We start from the raw sequence: 22,858 nt of genomic DNA, 5'->3' as shown, positions 1-22,858 counted from the left end.
TGAAATTTCCAAATGTCCAATCTCCAAAAATGTAAAAAAAACAGGGAAATTCAACCGGATTTATCAATCAAAAATAAAGAAAAGCTCTAAATTTTTTGGGACAACTGATCAAAATTATATAATTGATGAAAAATTGGATTGTTTCATTGTATGGTGTGTGGCCATCTTAAGAGTGGAGATTGAGGCTATAACAAATACCCAGGACTTTATTTTGCTTACAGTTAATGGCCTCAATTCACTAAGATCATGCTGGAGAAAATAAAGCAAGAGAAAACGTACCACCACACAGTAAGAGAGTTATCTTATCTCTTCATTCCTTAAAGAGAACCTGTACTGAGTAAAATTATTTAAAATAAACACATGAGGTAACTTCAAATAAATATTACATAGTTACCTTGCCATCAGTTCCTCCCAGAAGCTCACCATTTTCTTTTGACAATGATCCCTTCCAGTTCTGACAACATTTTGTCAGAACTGAAATATACCAGTTGCTGTCAGTTATATATCAGTTGCTGTCAGTTACAGCTGAGAGGAGAAATGATGTGTCCATGTTTCTCTATGGCTCAAGTGGGCGATGTTACAGTTTAACTGTGTGCTGACCAGGAAGCTGTTATGGGGTAATGGCTATTTTCAAAATGGAGGACGGAGAATTCCATTGATCACAGTGGACAAACAGGACGCAGGAGAGGAAAAATAGATTGAACAGTAGACTATACAGGAGGTAAGTATGACTTGGGTATGTTTATTTTGACTTTTAATTTTCAGTACAGGTTTTCTTTAAGTTACCTCCTCTGTAGTTAATTTACCTCCTCTGTAGTTAATTTACCTCCTCTGTAGTTATTTTCACATGCAGTTAATAAACAGCCTGTCTTTAACTCTGGAGTTATTTTAAGGATTGAAGAGTTAACTTAAAGACAGAAGAGTTAACTTTAGGTTTGCCTGAGGTAAAATGTTTCCTAAATAGGACATGCCTCATCACCATGGTGATCACTCTAGAAACGTTATTAAAGACAGGAGATAAGCTTAGTGAATTGAGGCCAATGTCAGTTAATATCTCTATGAGATAGGCCACAGTACCCGCAGTGCGATGGAAATGTGTTGATCAGTGCAGAAGGTGCACATTTGCATTGCAGTCAATGGTTGTGGTAGTGGTGCAGCGTGCATTCACATACCAGCGAGGTCTTGCAACACACTTCCTGTCTGGACGTGTACACGTGACTAAGGGGTTACATGCAAGTGACGTCTGATGTTTGAGGGGCATGCATTTTTTCCTGTCTGCACTATCTGCTGCAGGTACAAATCTGCATTCAAAGGTGCAATGTGCTGCAGTAGGCTCTTCTTCCACGCGAATATTGCACCATGTGTGTGACCAGCCTTAAAGGGACACTTAAGTCAAACAAAAAAAACGAGTTTTACTCACCTAGGGCTTCCAATAGCCCCCTGCAGCTGTTCGGTGCCCTCGCCGTCTCCCTCCGATCCACCTGGCCCTGCCGGCAGCCACTTCCTGTTTTGGTGACAGGAGCTGACAGGCTGGGGACGCGAGTGATTCTTCGCGTTCCCAGACACATTAGCACCCTCTATGCTGCTATATGGTATATGATATATAATATAGCAGCATAGATATTGTGGCCAGGTAAGCGAAGAATCACTCGCGTCCCCAGCCTGTCAGCTCCTGTCACCGAAACAGGAAGTGGCTGCCGGCGGGGCCAGGAGGATCAGAGGGAGACGGCGAGGGCACCGGACAGCTGCAGGGGGCTATTGGAAGCCCCAGGTGAGTAAAACTCATTTTTTTTTTACTTAAGTGTCCCTTTAATGTGTGCAGCTCCAAGAAAATGTTTATGATATATAAAGCTGTTTATGCCCTGCTTGTTTTTGGTGTTATTGGATGACAGAAGGTAACTATATCCAGCTAATGATTTCCGTTTTTTTTTTTCTGTCCTATGGGAATTTTCAGTTATGGGTGAGTAAATGGATTGCTATCTTTCTTTGTACCTGAGTGCATGGAAAAATTGCTATGGAACTACTGAATGCAAAAAAGCATGATGCCATTTCTGTTCATCCAGTAGTGCAGATTACTTTGTGCATTCTTTACTAAATTGTGACATTTATATGTTAAACTACATAAAGTTTATGTTGCAACATTTAAGCATGTTACACTCTGCATCATTGCAGATACACCTTTTTCACAATGTTTGTGATCTTGGAGCACAAAGCAACTGTATTTTCACTCATTTCTGTTAATGAAACGCTTTTCTAGAACTGCACCATACTTGAATTTAAAGCATTTTGCAGCTTGTTAAACGGAATGCTTTTGTTAATTTCCCTTTAAGTGATGCAAGAGTCAGCACTCCTTATTGTTGTATTTTTTAATCCAAGATGCAAAATAGATATCAAGCTGTCGGGACCACCACAGGGTCTCTTTATTGAGGCATACGATCAAAACAAAATCTCCATGTATAGCAGGGCTGTCCAGTGGAGCTCACTCCTGTAGTGTGCTTGGATCCAGTTCTTGCAAAAAAAAATAATGAGGAGACGTCATTTCTCCTCAAATGTGAAGTAGTGGAAATTCCATTCCTTACAGTTGTGTGAACTGTGATCAGCAACTTCCTCCTGGCATAGCCTGCCCATTCCATTCTCTGAAGCTCCCTGAAAACAATGAACCTCCCCATTATAGTGGGGGCAGGTTGGTCGAAACCAATGTAAGGAAAATTGGAGCACAACAGACGCGTAAGTTGCTTTTGATTTTGACAAATCTGGTCCATTGTCTCTTAAGCTGTCAGACAATCATCTGGTGAGATCTAATTGCTTCCCAGGGAGGTAGTCAGCTGACTGACTAGAGAAAAAGTTTGTCAGCAGCTTTTGCAGTTATTATCATATGAAGGAAACACACTTTTTTTTTGAAGGTATACAATTCTTATATAAGGTCCAATCCCATAAAACCTTATAGGGTTTCCTTTAACTGATAATTTTCTGTGTTCTGCACATGATGTTGACTACTTGTCATGAGTGATGGCCAATGAGATGCCAAGACCTCCAAGGTGATGCAGATTTTATCGTCATTTTAGACAGATTTATGCAGCTTGACAAATCAAATGCAGAATCTGGTTCATTTTTAATCAGCATATATTTGCGTATAATTACCCTAAATGTGCATCAACTAGAAAATATTTGCATCTCATTGACCATCCCTATTTATTAAGTACCTCCTTTATTGGCTGTTATGGCCACTAGAATAAACTTGGAACCAGTGAAATATGAAAGCCTTACCTTCATGTTTATTTTGAGACGCTGACTTGATAAGTGGTGAAGCCATGGGATGTATATGATTGACAAGAGATAAGAAGCTACCAATTTAAAAAATATATATTAGTTGTACCTTCTATATCTGTCATGACAGACTCTATATTTGTCATGACAGGCTTGATGTAAAGTAAGACTCAATCCCTGTTATTTCTTTGTTTTTTTAAAGCAAAATAAATGTCTCAGACATGTTACAGGTTTATTGCTGTCTGTGTTCAAATGTGGCACATTTTGGACACTTGGGAAAATAATGAGGGGGGGGGGGGGATTTATTAAAGGCATACTTTGCCCTGTGGATAAGCATGAATTGGGATTCCCTCCAATTTTTTCAGTTTATGCACATTACAATACCCCTCCAGTATTTTCATCTCGACATCCTCCTCTAAAATATCCTCGGACCATCCAGACAAATTTTGTAAAGCTTTAACAGACATGTTAATACGTTGGAGATTGGATTGATTAACAGAACGAGAAACCTTGGAAATATGAGGGGCCCAAAAATTGTAAAACTTATTTAACAATACCAGCATAGACAATCTACCCACTTTAGCAAGGACAAAGGAGCACGACTGCCCATTAAACAAGAAATGGTGTTTAGAAATAGAGTAATTCTGGAAAAGTCAAACATGTACCCCGTCTAAGGTCAACCAACTGACCCAAGTGCTCAACCACCCTCTCCTGCCAATCAAGGAAACCCCCATGAGCAATGCTAGCTGGGAGACCCGGATGTCCCCACAGAGGCATGTACTTACATATCTGTGGAGAAGTGGAAAACAATTTACGGAGCTCCCTCCAAGCTATCACAGTGTCCCTAAAAATTCTACTACATTTAAATGTTGGTGGAAGATCTTTTGGTGGAGTATGCAGTAATCCTGCCAAAGACCGGGGTTCTGCATAGGACGATCCTTGGTCAAAGTTAGAGTACACGCTAGTTTTGTTTACCCAGTCTCTAATATTTTGTGTGAGGCAAGCTAGATTATGTCTATGGATATCTGTGTTAGCCAGCCCTCCCCATTCCTTAGGTAAATGTAGCTTAGTGAGTGATATCCTGACCTTTCTGCCCCTCCACAGAAACCGAGAAAATGCTCTATTTAACTCTTTAACATCATTTCAACATAAAAGCATTGGTATTGTTTGAAGGGGTTAGAGCAAACAACCAAAGCTAATTGATTGTATTAGTGCTGCTCTGCCCATCAGGTTCAAGGGCAGGTGCTCTCAATATTGAAGCTGATGTTTGATGTCTGCAATAAGTGGAGTATAGTTGAGCAAATAGAGTAATGATTGGTCTTTATGTATCTTTTTCCCTAAATAGGTAACTTGGGAACATATTGTAATTGACAGATGACTCATGTCTGTAGATGGAGCTCTTGGAGATAGTGAACATCAGTTCACTCTAAAACATTTATTTTAAATCTGCTAAGAGAGCTAACCTCCCTTAAATCCAGAACCTTACCCAGATGGACACTAGGATCTTTCAGAAAGAGCAAGACATCATCAGCAAACATGGCCTGAGACACCAACCCCCCACCAGCAGCTAAGCCTTCAATCTAAATCTCCAATATTTTGGTCAGTGGCTCAAGAGCCAGATTAAAAAGAAGGAGGGATAAAGGACACCCTTGCTGTGTGCCCTTTTTAAGTACAAATAGTTCCGACAAATGTCCTGGCGTATATGCGGGTATGCATGACCGCTATTAACCACTTGCCGACCGCCCACTACCTATGGGCGTCGGCAAAGTGGTACCCCCAGGACCGCGGGGACTGAACAGCCGGGGATCGCGCGCATAGATGCGCGCGCATCCGCCGGCATTAGGCTCCGCCTACCAGCGACGTCAAGTTGCCGGCCATTTAGAAGCACCGGCGGGTTGTTAACTCCCGATCTGCCGCATAGTAATGTAATGTATACAATGTGTATTATACAGGCTGCCTCCTGCCCTGGTGGCCCCAGTGATCGAGGGCAGGAGGCAGCCCCCCAGTAAACACCCACACACACACTGATCCTGCCCCCTAATCGCCCACAGCACCCCTTAGACCCCCCCTGATAACCCCCTCAGACCACTGTTTGCACCCAATCACCCCCCTAATCACCCATCAATCACCCCCTGTCACTATCTGTCAACGCTATATTTTAGATTAGGTCCTAAACTGCCCCCTGGGGGCTCCTAATCACCCCCCCTTCACACCCTCAGATCCTCCCCAGACCCCCCCTGTGTTCTGTATACATCTTTTCTCCCCTGTAATCACCCACTGATCACCTGTCACTCACCCATCAATCACCCCCTGTCACCACCTGTCACTTCCACCAGTCGGATCAGATCCTAACCTGCCCCTTGCGGGCACTTGATCACCCGCCCACACCCTCAGATCGCCCGCAGACTCGCCCTTAGATCACCTCCCAAGTGGATTGTTTACATCTGTTTTCCCCTCTAATCACCCACTGATCACCCATCAATCACCCATCAATCACCCCCTGTCACCACCTGTCACTGCTACCCATCAGATCAGACCATCATCTGCCCCTTGTGGGCACCCAATTACCCGCCCACACCCTCAGATCGCCCTCAGATCGCCCTCAGGACCCCCCCCCCCCCGATCACCTCCCCAGTGCATTGCTTGCTTCTATTATCCCCTCTAATCACACCCTGATCACCTATCAATCACCCCGTCACCCCCTGTCACCACCTGTCACTACTACCCATCAGATCAGACCCTAATCTGCCCCTTGCGGGCATCCAAACACCCGCCCACAATCTCAGAATGCCCTCACACCCCCCCCGATCACCTCCCCAGTGCATTATTTACATCTGTTCTCCCTCTAATCACACCCTGATCACCTATCAATCACCCCGCCACCCCCAATCACCACCTTTCACTGCTACCCATCAGATCAGACCCTAATCTGCCCCTTGCGGGCACCCAAACACACACCCACACCCTCAGATCGCCCTCAGACCCCCACCCCCGATCACCTCCCCAGTGCATTATTTACATCTGTTCTCCCCTCTGATCACCCATCAATCACCCATCAATCACCCCCTGTCACTGCTGCCCATCAGATCAGACCCTAATCTGCCCCTTGCGGGCACCCAATTACCCGCCCACACCTTCAGATCGCCCTCAGACCCCCCCCCCCCCCCTGATCACCTCGCCAGTGCATTGCTTGCATCTATTCTCCCCTCTAATCACACCCTGCTTAACCTTCCTGGCGGTAACCCCGAACGTAGTTCGGGGTAAGCCGCGCAGGAGGTTTTCTCCGGCCCTACTGGGCCGATTTTCTTAATTTTTTTTTGGCTGGACGCAGCTAGCACTTTGCTAGCTGCGCCAGCACACTGATCGCCGCCGGCCTGCGCCCGATCGCCGCTATCCGTTGCGGCACGCGGGCCCCCCCCCCAGACCCCGTGCGCTGCCTGGCCAATCAGTGCCAGGCAGCGCCGAGGGGTGGATTGGGACTCCCAATGACGTCACGACGTCGCTGACATCGGTGACGTCATCCCGCCCCGTCGCCATAGCGACGGGGGAAGCCTTCCAGGAAATCCCATTCTTTGAACGGGATTTCCTGATCGGAGATCGCCGAAGGTGATCGAAGAGGGCCCAGGGATGCCGCTGAGCAGCGGCTATCATGTAGCGAGCCCTGGGCTCGCTACGATTTAAAAAAAAAAAAAACAACTGCCGCGCTGCCTCCTGGCGGAATTTTTCATACCGCCAGGAGGGTTAAAAACAAGAAGAGAATTGAGAGCCCAATATGGTGCAGTATTGTCAGGTAAAATGAAGAGTTTAATACAATTTTATGTATATATACTCACAAACACGGGTTACCCATGGGCAACTACTTTAAATGCAGGTGGGGAGCATTAGGACCTGACCCCACTCAGGTTAAGTCGCTCTCTGTAGATAGTAGATGGGGATGCACCCCTCCACCCAGGGTGGACTAGAAGATCAGCAAAAACTCAGTATACAGAGGCGCCAGAGTAGAGTAAAACGTTTTAAAAACCGCTTAAAAGCAGAGTGGGATGTTAACCTCTTGACGACCAGCTAACGCCGATTGGCGTAAACTGGTCGTCTGCGGGTTACCATGGAAACGGCCGCTCGATCGAGCGGCCTTTCCATGTCAGTTCACGGAGGGTGTCTCCGTGAACAGCCGGAGAGCCGCCGATCGCAGCTCTCCGGCAAAATGTAAACAGGCGGGGAAGAAATCCCCGCTGTTTACATCATACGGCGCTGCTGCGCAGCAGCGCCGTAAGGCAGATCGGCGATCCCCGGCCTCTGATTGGCCGGGGATCGCCGGCATATGATAGGCTGAAGCCTATCCTTCAATGCGCAGGACGGAACTCCGTCCTGCGCATTACGGAGAGAGGGAGGGAGGGAGGTAAGGAGGAAGAGGGCGGAAATGGCTGCGGAGGGGGGCTTTGAGGAGCCCCCCCCCCGCAAAACGCAGATGGCCGGCGGCGATCAGACCCCCCCAGCAGGACATCCCCCTAGTGGGGAAAAAAGGGGGGTAGTCTGATCGCCCTGCTGCACTCCTGATCGGTGCTGCGGGCTGTAGAGCCCCCGCAGCACCGATCAGTGAAAAATCCATTGGTCGGCAAGTGGTTAAGGTGGACTCACCTCCCTCTTACAAAAAAATAAAACTCACTTGAGTCTCGATAAAACAGAATTGACAAATAATTTATTCAACTCCACAAATGCAACGCGTTTCGCGGGCGTGACCCCACTTCTTCAGGCAAAAATGGGAGCACAACTCAGTGGGTCAAGCAATAGGTTTGAGCGCCTCTGTGACAGTGCATTGATTGCATCTATTATTGCCTCTAATCACCCCCTGAGACACCCATCAATCACCTCCTGTCACCCCCTAGAACTCCTATCCATCAGATCAGGCCCTAATCTGCCCCCTGCGGGCTTCTGATCACCCGGCCAAACCCTCACCCGCCCCACCGGAGTGACAGAATTTTTTTTTCTGATCACTGCAGGTATTTACGACTTAATTGTGGCTGAGACCAACCGTTATGCCACACAATACGCAACCGCCAATCCAAGATAATAAAGTTCAATTGTACTGCTGCGCTCTCCAGTCCTGTAATGAAAAACACACTCCACATAGGGCAATATTGTTCAGACTTTCTGTTTCCAGATGCCTCCAGTGCTTTAGTGCTCCCCAAGTGTCACACCAATATGTGTCCCTCGTCCCCTCTCACTGGATGCTCACCAGATTATAACCACCTCAGCTTTCAGGTGGATCTTGAGCATATCGTTATGTTCACTTGCTATATTCACTTGCTTCTGTTTAAAAAGAGAAAACTCCACATAGAGTAGTACAGTTCAAACAATAGAACACTTCACACGCTACAAACACCGTGGCTATGCATCAACACCCCTTAATCGTGTCACTGCAACTCATTTCATGCCACACTGCTCACCAGATGTAGCCCACCTCCATTAATAGGTGGAAACTGCGCTTTTTGCTTTGATCCAGTCAAGACTTCAATGCTGCTCAGTGGTTTAAAAAAGCCTCTTGCAGGGACTTTTCTTTATTTTTACTAAAATTTGCTCAAAATAAAAACATAAAAAACAAGAAAACGCATATAGCGTATTACTGACAACAGTGCCTCAGTGCGCAGTAGATCTATTACACTTACGCCTTCTGAAGCAATCTGCGCATATCATGTACAGGTGGATGCCAATGCCCATCCGTCTGGCTCCCGGGTGCGTTCCCACACTTCCGCGTTTGCCTGTTCCGCCTCCTCGCTCAGTCGCAGGGTATATCCTTGTGCGCTTCTCTATTGAGAATAGAGAAGCGCACAATAGATATACCCTGCGACTGAGCGAGGAGGCGGAACGCGCAAACGTGGAAGTGTGGGAACGCACCCGGGAGCCAGACGGATGGGCATTGGCATCCACCTGTACATGATATGCGCAGATTGCTTCAGAAGGCGTAAGTGTAATAGATCTACTGCGCACTGAGGCACTGTTGTCAGTAATACGCTATATGCGTTTTCTTGTTTTTTATATTTTTATTTTGAGCAAATTTTAGTGAAAATAAAGAAAAGTCCCTGCAAGAGGCTTTTTTAAACCACTGAGCAGCATTGAAGTCTTGATTGGATCAAAGCAAAAAGCGCAGTTTCCACCTATTAATGGAGTCGGGCTACATCTGGTGAGCAGTGTGGCATGAAATGAGTTGCAGTGACACGATTAAGGGGTGTTGATGCATAGCCACGGTGTTTGTAGCGTGTGAAGTGTTCTATTGTTTGAACTGTACTACTCTATGTGGAGTTTTCTCTTTTTAAACAGAAGCAAGTGAATATAGCAAGTGAACATAACGATATGCTCAAGATCCACCTGAAAGCTGAGGTGGTTATAATCTGGTGAGCATCCAGTGAGAGGGGACGAGGGACACATATTGGTGTGACACTTGGGGAGCACTAAAGCACTGGAGGCATCTGGAAACAGAAAGTCTGAACAATATTGCCCTATGTGGAGTGTGTTTTTCATTGCAGGACCGGAGAGCGCAGCAGTACAATTGAACTTTATTATCCAGGGTGTGGACTTTTCTGCAGCGATCCCATTGACTGTATAGGGTGGTAATTATTTTGTGAACCGTGGCGCGGTGGTGTATAAATTTGATCGCCAATCCAAGAAGCTACCATGCCCAGCCTTTTCGGTGGAAACCACTCCAAGTTTCTGAACGTAACACTTTTTGGGTCCTTCTCCTTAACATGGGTCTAGTCAAAAAGAATGTAATGTGGCCTTATTGGTCTATGCACCCAATACATCACACGCACATGTTCTCTGCTGCAATATCCAGGTCACGATTTGAGAACATCCTGTGCTTTCTGCACTTCAGTGCCAATACAACCTTTCATCTAAGAGGCCACCCTGCTTATGACCGGTTCCACAAAATTCGGCCCCTCATAGACCACCTGTCATCAAAATTTGCAAATGCTTATACCCCTGAACAGTCATTTTGGGTGGGTTTAGAACATTACAAATAGTGCAAAGTGCTGTACTAGACTTCAACATGGACATGTTTCACCAACAGGCTTCATCAGAAAGTGCGCTATACATATATACAGTAGTTACAATGACATCCATTTGGAATACAATAAAGATTGATATGCATTTTTGAAATGTATTAGTCTGGTGCTGTTTATGGGGATCCAGGGGCGCCTCTAGCCATTTTTTCACTCCAGGCAAGAAAACCTGTGCCCCCCCCCCCCGTGGTGACTCCCCATGACAATAATAAAAGTAGACCTGACCCAGACCTTGGTCCTGATATTTTTAATATCAATTACGGTTATTGGTGCGGTGCGACTAGCACACAGCACCATCCTCCCCCTCCTGTGCCCCCATTCTGCTCAGTCGTAATCTTCGACTGAGCAGAACGTCAAATATGGACGGGGAGGAAGTGGCAGTTCCTCATCCCCTCTTCCCATCCATAATGCAGCCCCTTCACCTGGCGCTCTAGTTCCGCTCATTAACCACTGCAAACAGGAACCACAGAGCTGCGCTGTGTGCGGACTTGTGATTATCGAGGTCGGATATCCTTCCAACCTCAATCACCACAAGACCGCACACAGCACAGCTCCCCTGCATGCTGTGTGCAGCAGATCATAACGGGACCTGAAGCGGCAGGTGGAGGGGGCTGAGTTGAGGACTGGCACAGGGAGGAAGAACTGCCACTTCCTCCCTGCCCATATGTGATGTCAGAACGGGGGCCGCAGGGAGTGCTGGAGGTGGGAGGATGACGCTGTTAGCTAGTCACACAGCACCAGGGAGGAAAACATATTAAAAATTCTGGCGACAGGGGTGCATTAATGCTGCAATGTTTCACCATAAAATAATCCTAATGCAGCAATGTTTCACCATAAAATAATCCTAATGCAGCAATGTTTCACCATAAAATAATCATAATGCTGCAATGTTTCACCATAAAATAATCATAATGCTGCAATGTTTCATCAGAAAATAATCTTAATGCAGCAATCTTTTACCAGAAAATAATCCTAACGTGCAGTATACGTTACCTGTCTGTGTCCGCCAATGGTTGTCTCCGCACTGCCTCACATACACATGCCCCACCTGGTTACCAGCGTATATGTGGGTGCCTGTGTGATGTCACATACACACCCACATATACACCGGCAACCACGTAGGGCACATGTATGTGAGGCAGAGACGGACACTGCCAGGTAACCTATACTGCACAGGGAACCTGGGGACCAGGGACGGATCTAGGGGGGGGGGGGGGGGGGCAAGCGGGTCTCTTGCCCCAGGCGCAGTTTGTTGAATTCTTAAAAAGGCAGCAAAATTTAGATGGGGAATGGCAGTTTAGGCGCCAAAACCTGACCTTGCCCCAGGGGCAACTTGGTCTAGATCCGTCCCTGCTGGGGACACAATTTACATTAGGGGATAGTGTTGGGCGGTCAGATGCGGCATCACAAGACCAATTCCTGATCAGTTTCAGCATGAAATTGATCAGGATTCAGCCAGTGGTGTATGGGCAGCTGACAGATCTCTCTCTGATCAAATTCGTTCAGAGAAAAATCTGTCTCTTGGTTGATCTACCTATCATGGCTAGATGTATGGGCACCCAGAGCAAAGTCCTAGATAGTTGGGCAGCACGGTGGCATAGTGGGTAGCGCTCTTGCCTTGCAACGCTGGGTCCCCGGTTCGAATCCCAGCCAGGTCAAAATCTGCAAGGATTTTGTATGTTCTCCCCGTGTCTGCGTGGGTTTCCTCCGGATACTCCGGTTTCCTCCCACATCCCAAAAACATACAGATAAGTTAATTGGCTTCCCCCTAAATTGGCCCTAGACTACGATACATACATAGACATAGGACTATGGTAGGGATTAGATTGTGAGCTCCTCAGTGAGACAGTTAAAGAGAACCCGAGGTGGGATTTTATTATGCTAGTGGGGCACAGAGGCTGGTTGTGCACACTAACACCAGCCTCTGTTGCCCCATGCTGTGCCTCCAAGACCCCCCTGTGCGCCGCTATACCCCCGCAGTGCTGGCGACACGCAGCGTGTCGCCATCACAATATTTACCTAAGCGCTGTCTGTCAGCGCCGCTCCCCCGCCTCCTCCGTATCGGCGCTACCCGCCTGTGTCCCTTCCCTCCAGCTGTTTGGAGGGAAGTGACGCGGCGGGTAGCGCCGATACGGGGGAGGCGGGGGAGCGGCGCTGACAGACAGCGCCTTTGGTAAACATTGTGCTGGCGACACGCTGCGTGTCGCCAGCACTGCGGGGGTATAGCGGCGCGCAAGGGGGTCCTGGAGGCACACCATGGGGCAACAGAGGCTGGTGTTAGTGTGCACAACCAGCCTCTGTGCCCCACTAGCATAATAAAATCCCACCTCGGGTTCTCTTTAAGTGACAAGACAATATACTCTGTACAGCACTGCGGAAGATGTTGGCTATATAAATACTAAATAATAATAATAATAGTTGCTCTAAGAGGCATAGCAACAGGGGGTGCAGAGGTAGTGACCGCATCGGGGCCCTTGGGCCAGAGGGGCCCCGAAGGGTCCTCTCGCTATCACAGTATTAGCTCTCTGTTGGTCCTGTGCTGGCAATAATCACTTCTATAGATGCTTTGAATAATAGTGATTCCAAAAACAAATACGGATAAGTTAATTGGCTCCCCCTAAATTGGCCCTAGACTACAGTACTTACACTACATAATAAAGACATATGGCAATGGCAGGGATTAGATTGTGAGCTCCTTTGAGGGACAGTTAGTGACAAGACAATATATATATACACTGTACAGCGCTGCGTAATATGTCGGCGCTATATAAATACTTAATAATAATAATAGTGATCACTAGCAAGCTGCTCCCCATCCCCTTCTTGCACCTTTGGTTTTGGTGTGCATTATCAATTGTTATGTATAGAGTGCTTGGGGGGCCCATGTAAAACTTGCATCAGGGCCCACAGCTCCATAGCTACGTCACTGCTCTGACTTGTGTGCCCATGTTTACCTTCCCCCCACTGTTAGCATGCTGCTTTTTATTGCTTCCCCTCCCCCCAGCAGGTGCCGGTCAGACAGTGTTTTTATCAGGAGTGAAGATCTCCTGGCACCAGTGCTGATTAAAGCAGGGGATGTGTGAGTCTCCGGACAGTCAGCTGTGCACTATGAGCTGCTCAGAGCTGTGTATATCAGCATCATCATTCAGCTCATATGTTACAATGCCGATATACACAGCTCTGGGCTCACACAGTGCACAGACAGTCAGCTGCCTTGTCCTCCTGTCTCCTCGGCACTTATCAGCATTGCTGCGCTGATTCCAGTCTCCCCCTGCAGCTCACCCTCACCTCTGCCTGCTCATCACACAGGGGGCACAGGAGAAGCATGGATAGTTCAGACAGCGGCAAGCCTGGGGACCCGAACTTCTGGCTGGCGGGGGGCGGAGTTAGAGGCGGCGCCACACGCAGCAGTAAACAAATCGTGCGGCTGCTGCTAGGGAGAGGGGCGGGACAGGGGATTGGGAGGAGGTGGAGTGGGTGGGACTCTAGTGAGAGGTTCCTGGCTAAAAGTCTATTGGCTGGGCCTGGGCGGGGGCGTGTATACAGGCGGCAGAGTGTAAAAGTACGATCGGACACAAGCGCAGCTGCAGCTGATTGCAATAGCGGCGATTAGCTGCAGTCTCCTGCCACAGCAGCGCGCCCCCCCTTCATGCCGCTCCAAGCAGCTGCCTCTAGTGCCAGTGGCTTTAGGCGCCCCTTTGGGGATCTCCTTCTTTGGTTGTCATATTATAGTTTTTTTTTCCCCCTAGCACATTCTAATTGATATATTACTACAATAGTCTTATACAAATCATTATCTTGCATGGTGCTGGTCCCAATTTTTTGAGTAAACAATGACATCCTACACCACAAATTTACATATATTACAAAAAAAAAAACCATCATAAAAAGCCGCAGTCAGAGCTGTGATGTTTTTTTTTTTTTTTTTTTTTTGTAATATATGTAAATATGTGGTGTAGGATGTCATTGTAACTACTGTATATATGTATAGCGCACTTTCTGATGAAGCCTGTTGGTGAAACATGTCCATGTTAAAGTCCATGTACAGCACTTTGCACTATTTGTAATGTTCTAAACCCACACGTCATTTTGTTGGTGTGTTGGGGGGACCGGATCCAAGGTGGACACACCATTCCAGTACATTGTCCACACTAGCCAGGTAGTGTTCCACTGTCCTGCCCGCAGACCTAGCAACTGTGCAGGCATCTATCAATAGTGTTGGATAGCTACACCTTGCTTCAGTGTTTCGCACTGCAGCAGAAGGGGATGAGCAAAGACCCCCACACTTTGATTTAGATCACTCATTGGAGACCTCCACAGGATAGCATCCACAACTGTGGAACTCCACTTTTTAACTCATATTGTTGTATATATAAGCAAAATTATTATGTTTTTACATAAGTACCCATAGGGTCATGTCCTTCTCGACCTAAGTGCGTGATTACTATTTCCCTGGTGCCTATTTACATTCGGTTATATATTTCTCCCACCCAGCATGGGTATGTGTAAAAAAACACCCCAGAACACATTATACTATTTCTCAATATGGTACGGCGATACCACATGTGACACTTTTTTGCAGCCTAGGTGCGCTAAGGGGCCCAAAGTCCTATGAGCACCTTTAGGCTTTATAGGGGTACTTACAATTCAGCACCCCCAAAATGCCAGGACAGTAAACACACCACACAAATGACCCCACTTTGGAAAGTAGACTCCCCCAAAGTATTCAGAGAGGGGCATGGTGAGTCCATGGCAGATTTCATTTTTTTTTTTTGTCACAAGTTAGCAGAAATTGAAACTTTTTTTTTTTTTTTTTTCCACAAAGTGTCATTTTCCGCTAACTTGTGACAAAAAATACTTTTACCCAAACCCATAAATATACACTTATTGGATTTTTTTTTTATATCAAAGACATGTAGCACAATAAATTTTGATAAAAATGTATATAGACATTTTACTTTATTTGAAAAATGTCAGCACAGAAAGTTAAAAAAAAAATCATTTTTTTGACAAAATTCATGTCTTTTTTGATGACTATAATAAAAACTAAAAATCACAGCAGCAATTAAATAGCACCAAAAGAAAGCTGTATTAGTGACAAGAAAAGGAGGTAAAATTCATTTATATGGTAGGTTGTATGACCGAGCAATAAACCATTAAAGCTGCAGTGGTCTGAATGGAAAAAAAGTGTCTGGTCCTTAAGGGGTTTTAAGACTGCAGTCCTTAAGTGGTTAATTGCCTAATAGAGCCCTGAATTTTCATCTTGTCAGGCACTGCATCAAGCCATCCCCAACTCACGTTATCAAAAGCCTTCTCGGCATCCAATAACAAAGTGGCATAGTATTTACATACTTTGGGGTAGACCTGAACATAGTCCTGCACAAGCAATAATTTTCTTATATTTGCAACCGCTAAATGATTACGCAAAAAAACAGCTTGGTTGGGACTGACCAGTTTAGAAAGCATAATGGCAAGACAATCTGCCATGATTTTAGGTGGCCATACATCAGGTGACTTGGTGGCCGATCGACCATCCAATTCGATTATTATATTCGAATTGGATGAAAATCGGTGCCTCCATGTGCATGCCCGACACACCTCGTCGGGTGTGTGGCGGTACGGGTGTGCAATTTCCTGAACGAGCGACGAGACAATGAAACCCCCGCCGCTACCGGCGCTATGTATAAATGTGCCCGGTGTGTGCATTTATACGTTACCTGCCCTGTAGCAGCGTGTCTGACGTCAGACACTATGCGCCAGTGCCTGGAACGGAGAGACGCACGGAGGATTACGGACACCGCGCGGAGGCTGCTACAGGACAAGTAATGTATATTGCACACATTATACATTGGGGCAGCGGCGGTGCGGACTTAGCCGATTCCCTGAAGATTTCTTTTATAAATATCTTTATTAAAGATAGCATAATAATTACAACTTTGCTTTGTGATGTTTGATGTTAAAGTACAGATCTCATGAGTTGTATATAATTGCCATCTTCTAACAGTATTAACAGAACTATTGAACTATACTTAGTTCCAATATAAATTTCCAATTGCATACAAAATAGCAAAAACTATTGGAACTTGACATGCATTAACATTACAGTATTAACAGTGTCAGTACCTCCAGATACAGGTAACAGTACAAGATATTTTTAATTTCAGCAACAGTGAGAACATACCAAAGCTGTTGCTATCCCCAAGAAAATAACATTTGCACTATAAAGCTGACATTGCTGTAGGGAGGTACTCTAAGACCGAATTTGTGTATAGCTCATAACAGATTTATTATAAACCAAACAGAAAAACAACCATACGGCTAACAAAACTATTAATAATAGAAGCATCCAGTTGCCTGACATGGATAGACCAGTTCGTGGATATTCAGGCATCATCCCTCACTTATTAAAGAGAAGGAGAGTTCTGAAATTACAATGACTGTAGAAAAACGTCCACAGTCAAGGGGGGAGGGGACTCAAAGCACAGGGTCGAGCTCTGGAGCACACCATTATCAAAACATTAGTAATAATAAGCACTGTACATCTACCCCATCAACTAAAATATAAGAAAATTGTAGAAAAAGAAAAAAGATAAGTTAATGGGGTGTTCCAGAAGGAAGAATCAAAATGAGACCATAGTCTTATATCACCCATTCTCGATTTGCGAAGATGCTGAATTCTGCGAAGAGATGTTTCTATTCCTCGCTTTGCTGGGGGTCCAGATCGGTGAGAGAGCTTTGGATTGTCTCTTTTGTGGGGTATTCAAAGGTGGCTGTAATCCCAGTTGCCTTAGCATCTTAGATCCTTCAGAAGGCAAAGTAGCAGTGAGATTGGTTCCGTTATGCGTCACCACTAGCTTAAAGGGGAATCCCCATCTGTATCTGATATTCGCCTCAGTAAGGACCTTAGTGATTTGCTTCATATTTTGCCGTTTTTCTAATGTAACCGGGGATAGATCTTGGTATATTTGGATCTTGTGACCTTCATACTCAATATTTTGTTCCTGATGAGCTTTGTGCAGTATTTGCTCTTTGATCAGAAAGTCTTTCATGCAGAGGATTATATCACGTGGTGGTAAATCTGGGCCTGGTTGCGGCCTAAGCACTCGGTGTATGCGGTCACATGTAAATCCCTCCGTTGGTGTATCTGGGAGAAGGTTAGCAAAGATTTTACTCACATGTGGTATAACTTCTTGAAAGGTTTCTGGGAGGCCCCTCACCCGAAGATTATTTTGTCTTGTGCGGTTATCGAAGTCTTCCGATTGGGATTGTAGGCTTTTTACCGTGTCTGCTAAAGTAGCGTGTTCTTCCTGCAGCTCTTTATGAGCGATCAGTAGATTGTCATGCTTAGTTTCCAGCCTATCAACGCAGGTTCCCAGTGTGGAAATCTCGTGCGTCAGTGAGGCCTCCACCCTACGTAGTTCCGATTGGAACTTACCGGCCAGTCTTCTATACATGCTGTCCAAACCATCCATTAAGTCTTGTTTAGAGAGTTTTTTCTCACGTCCCGGTTTTGCTTGCGACCAGTCTGGGTCTGAATCTGGCAGTGAATCTTGTGAAGGAGTGGGTGAGCTGCGGCCATCTTGTGAGCTCATTATGGCTGAGCGCGGTCTGAGTAGATAATCTCTCATTCGTTGTTTCCAGGTCGGATCAGTTTGTTTCTTCTTCCTAGACATGCACAGCTGCTTTCCGCAGGGGGTGCGTATTAGATTATCCATTAAAATGCTCACAAGCCCCTGCTTTAGGCGTTTTTAGAGCTGCAGTGATATGGAGCTACATACGGCTGCTTCCGTCCTCGAGCACGCCGCGCATGCGCCCCCCGATTCCCTGAAGATTTCATGCTGAAATTGGATGGGAATCAGCCTGTAGTATATGGGTAGAATCAACCAAAAATGAATTTATCTCTGATCAGATTCGACTAGAGATACATTTGTCTTTTTGGCGAATCTGCCCATAATCATCAGGTCTATGGGTACCTTTAGACAGAAGTTTCAAATCTTGATTGATCAGCGAGATCAGACAATATGAACCCGGCTGCGTCAAATCTTTATCCCGGCTTAGGGAGGAGCTTAATTTACTGATGTAGGATATTTACCCTCCCTCAAAATCGTATTAAACAAAACCGTGAGATAGGGCACCACCTCCTTGCGTAGAAGTTTGTAAAATTCCGGCTGGAGACCATCAAGCCCTGGGGCCTTCTTGTTAGAAAGTTGTTTAATGGCTCCTGTGACCTCCCCTTCAGTGATATCTGCATTAAGCTTTGCCAGATCTGCATCTGAAAGGGATGGCAAGGAAATACCAGATAGCAGGCACAGACTATCAGATGAGCTTCTAGGTGAAGTAGACTTAGTATATAGATCTTTATAGAAATCATTAAAAAATGGATTTGATTCCCTTGGGATCGTTTTGCAGTTGCCCTGCTGGTGAACACAACGATTTGATGAACGAACCCATGGTAGGTGGTCTGTCCATTTTTGAGAGAGCAGTACCCATCTTATTCCCATATTTATAGTAATACAAATCCTTATATGACTTCACATACATCTACCTATTTTTAAAACTGGCCTCAGAATTGGACTTAGTCTTTAGCTACTTCAACTTGGATGCCAGAGAGGGTGTATCTAAATATTCTTTGTGCCAAACAAAGCTCGATTAAGGATTGAGTGTATGCCTCATGTGACTGTTGGCTCTTTACCGCAATATAACTGATAATCTTCCCTCGTATAGTAGGTTTTGCAGCTTCCCGAAACAGGAAGATATTTATTGTGTGCCGAGCATTGTCATCTTCACTGTATATTTCAATCACCATTGTAACAACATTGTGGCAAAGCCTTCATCTTCATAAAGATAAGAAGGAAACATTCAAATAATATCGGACCCCCTTGGGGTTGTCGGAGAAAACTCAATCTAAATAGGAGCATGGTCTGAGATCACCAAATCCAGGAGAGAAGAAGTAATAATCTGGGGCATAGGCCTAAGGCAAGATTAAAAAGTAATGAAGGTGGTAGGTAATGCTCAGTCTCTGGATGGGAGCATGAAGATTAGGCAAGTTGAGTTCACTCAAATGCATAGCATGGATGCACAGTAATGGAGGTGCATGATCAGGTAGGACGCAAAAGGAGGAGGACCCTGCCCGAAGGCTTACAATCTAGAGGGAGAGGTAGGGACACGAAAGGTAGGGACGAGAGCTTGGAAGACTGTAAATAATGGCCAAGCAGTAAAGATTTAGCTATTGTGAGAGAGCTAGGAAAAGAGCTTTTAGATCTATCTTTTCTCAAACTGGCCAACACATTAAAATCACAGCCCCCCCCCCCCCCCCCCCGTTTGATTTGGACATGACCCAATGACAGAGTTTCAGATAACACAGTCTGGAGAAAATGACTTGTCTTCCTCAGTATGAGCATAAACATTAAAAAAACTCTACGTCCTCACCAGGTAGCCACAGCCGGAGTCTCACCCATCTGCCCTCTCCATCAGAGTGAACATCAGAAACCTCTCCTTGGATATTTTTATGAAGCATGATAAGAAGTCCTGATTTGCGGTGTAGGGCAGGGGATCCAGAGAAGAAAAACAAAATAAAGCATAGTCACATGACTCCACATTTTTTCTGAACGTAATCCTCCAAATTGTCCTCCAAAGACCAGCCCCCTACCAGTTCAAGAATGTGAAGTGTGAGGGAAATTCAAATATTAAAGGGGCACTACAGCGAAAATCTTCAACATTTAACCACTTCAGCCCGAGAGCAATTTTCACATACAGGCGCTGCTTCCATTCATTGGCCAATAACTTTATTACTGCTTATCACACCTAAATGATCTATACATTGTTTTTTTCAGGACAAATTAGGCTTTCAGTGTGTGGTAATTTTGTTTAGTAATCACCTTATTTTCTATGCATTTTAAAGGGAAAATAAGGGAAAAAATAGAAAAAACAAACTATTTCTCCAATTACATCCATTATAGCTTTACAGTAAACAGTGCTGACTATAAGTTAAAACCACTAATTTTATTTGCTCATCCATCCTGGTTATTTGTTTTTTGCTTTCTCATTGTACACTACGGATGATTACAAGACCTTATTTTCAAAAATAATAGTAATATACCCTCATGGCATACATTTTTAAAAAGCCAGGTTCCTAAAGTAATAATATATGTTTTTTTCTTTTATATTCTGTCACTTTGTTTTCATTTTACAAGTCTTTTATTTTGGTTCAGAATATGCGAACTTTAATTTCTTTTGATTCAGTTTGTGACTAAAAAGAATACAGGAGGCATGGGCCTCAACCCTAAAACTCTTTAAACTGTATTCTATTACCTATCATGGTTAAAATGATACCACATATGTCTCTTGTAGCGTTGCTAAAACTTTCCCAAGTTTCATTATAATTCTGAAAATTACTTTTATGTTTGATTGAGTTTGTCCCTACCTATTTTTCATGTGAGGTGGGTCACAGCTTTTAGACACACCAAAATTTATTCTACAACTTGTCCCTGTTAAAATGATACCACATGTGCCTCATTTAGTGACAAACTAGAGGTGCACTCTCCACAACAACACTGGACAAATATATTCGTCCAGTTGTCTTTAAGTGGTTAAAGTATGTGCAAACATGTACAAATAAGAAGTATTTTTTCCCCAAAGTAAAATGAGCCATAAATTACTTTTCTTCTATGTTGCTGTCACTTACAGTAGGTAGTAGAAATCTGACAGAAGTGACAGGTTTTGGACTAGTCCATCTCTTCATAGGGGATTCTCAGCAAGGTTTTTATTCTTTATAAAGATATTCCCAAAAAAGGATTTAAACAATGATGCTAGCCATGCTTCCCTGCTCCCTACAAAGTTTTTTGGCAGTTGGACAGAGCAACTGCCATTCACTAAGTGCTTTTGAAAATAAATATATCCCTGACAATCCCCTATAAAGAGATGGGCTAGTCCAAAACCTGTCACTTCTGTCAGATTTCTACTACCTACTGTAAGTGACAGCAACATAGGAGAAAAGTAAGTTATGGCTCATTTTACTCTGGGAAAAATGTACTTCTTATTTGTATATGTTTGCACATATTTTAAATTTTACAGTTTTTCACTGTAGTGCCCCTTTAAATTGAACAGAAAACCCTGGAAAAGAAGGATAATAATAATAAACTAATAAAAGCAACAACCAGGAAAGAAAGAGAGTCCCCCTTAATTAGGATGGCCCCTGCCCATGCTAAAAGGATGTAGTATTCGAGACAGTATCTCATAAGGGATCATCTACAGTATTCTTCAGAAAGGATAGGGACTTTATCGCCGACTTGAAAGTGTGGGTGATCTTGTTATCATCCATAGTCCTCAGTGGCAGTATATTACAGCGCAAATTTCCATTATTTTTCTATACACGTGGCTCATGCTGAATTAAACGATTGACGCTTTTTAGAGACCTCAACAGAATAGTCATTAAACAGTCGAATCTTTGCTCCTTCAAAGTCTACTGGTTGTCCCAGATCTCTAAATGCACGCAGAATTTCGTTTTTTTTCCCCTGCAAAATCTAGATAGCGTGCAAGAACCAGGCAGGGGGGTTGGGGCGGGGCACCGCGTTGTTTGGTGTCAGTCTGGGTGCAACTCTGTCTGCCCGCTCAACTTTGCAGCCCCTCTTAAAGCCCAGCAATTTGGGAAGGGTAACCGAGCTGAACTCTCGTAGTGCATTGATTCAGGTATCCTCACCACGAGATTATTACGACGTGACCGCTTTTCAAGATTCTGAAGCTTTTCTTTTATTTGCTTATTTTCCTCTGCAAGCTTTTTACAATTTCCTAACTCCTTGGCCCGCTCATCTTTAATAGTTTGTATACGGAACTCAGCATGATCAAGTCTCTGGCCATGAGCCTGTAATATGCCATTTTTAACCTGAATGGATTGATCTAATGTAGCCTGCAGCGTTGCCTGCAGTTCAGTGGCCAGCTTCCTAGCAACCTTCAGGGCTAGCTTTTTATAGTCTATTGCCACCTTTCCTCTCTCACCTCTAAGAGGAGCATGCAGGTCATCATCGGTGTCCCATTCGGCTGTCCGCTGTGGATTGGAATCCCAGTCCGGGGATCTGTGCTGCGTCGCTTGTGGGAAAGCCGCACTGGCGTCCATGATGGATTCCTCCTCCTCCGGCGTCTGTTTCCCGAGTGGCAGGCCGCAGCAAATAGCGGTCCATCGGCAGGAGAGCGGATGTCAGCGGGACCTGTGCTACCTCCAGATGCACTTGGGGAGAAAGTGGGGGCGCTTTCTATGGTGTGCTATCCGCTGGAAGGGGCTAGGCTAGCAGAGCGCCACAATCAGCCGCTTTTTATGCAGGAGCCGGAACCGGAAGTCAAAGTTCTGTTCTTGTTTGATAAAATAATTGCAGTCTCTGTTGTTGGCATGATCATTGTTATTTTACCAAAAGTTTAAATTTCCTTTAACCATTACTTACACTTAAAACTAACCTTCACGCTAACTGAATTCTAAAACTACCCCCACTGAATAGTAATCTAAAGTAAGATATTCCCCCTAAACTAAGCTAAAACATGACTAC

General features: G+C 45.0%; 1 protein-coding gene across 25 annotated transcripts in view; it reads left to right on the top strand.

The window, feature by feature from the left end:
• ERC2 (ELKS/RAB6-interacting/CAST family member 2) overlaps nt 1-22,858 on the top strand; it is a 1,931,514-nt gene that overhangs the window by 774,688 nt on the left and 1,133,968 nt on the right. The window contains exon 17 of one of the 25 annotated variants that reach the window (XM_068253696.1): nt 4,613-4,672. The exons of the other annotated variants lie outside the window; for them this stretch is intronic. Coding sequence (XP_068109797.1) covers nt 4,613-4,616 — 4 coding nt within the window. The 3' untranslated portion in view covers nt 4,617-4,672. Of the gene's footprint in view, nt 1-4,612; nt 4,673-22,858 lie in introns of those variants that run through there. 25 annotated transcript variants of the gene reach the window in all.

This window comes from Hyperolius riggenbachi, chromosome 9 (genome assembly GCF_040937935.1).
Source record: "Hyperolius riggenbachi isolate aHypRig1 chromosome 9, aHypRig1.pri, whole genome shotgun sequence".
In the NCBI taxonomy this organism is placed as follows: Eukaryota; Metazoa; Chordata; class Amphibia; order Anura; family Hyperoliidae; genus Hyperolius; species Hyperolius riggenbachi.
The sequence above is the reverse complement of the archived record's forward strand: the minus strand, read 5'-3'. Positions and strand labels throughout refer to the sequence as shown.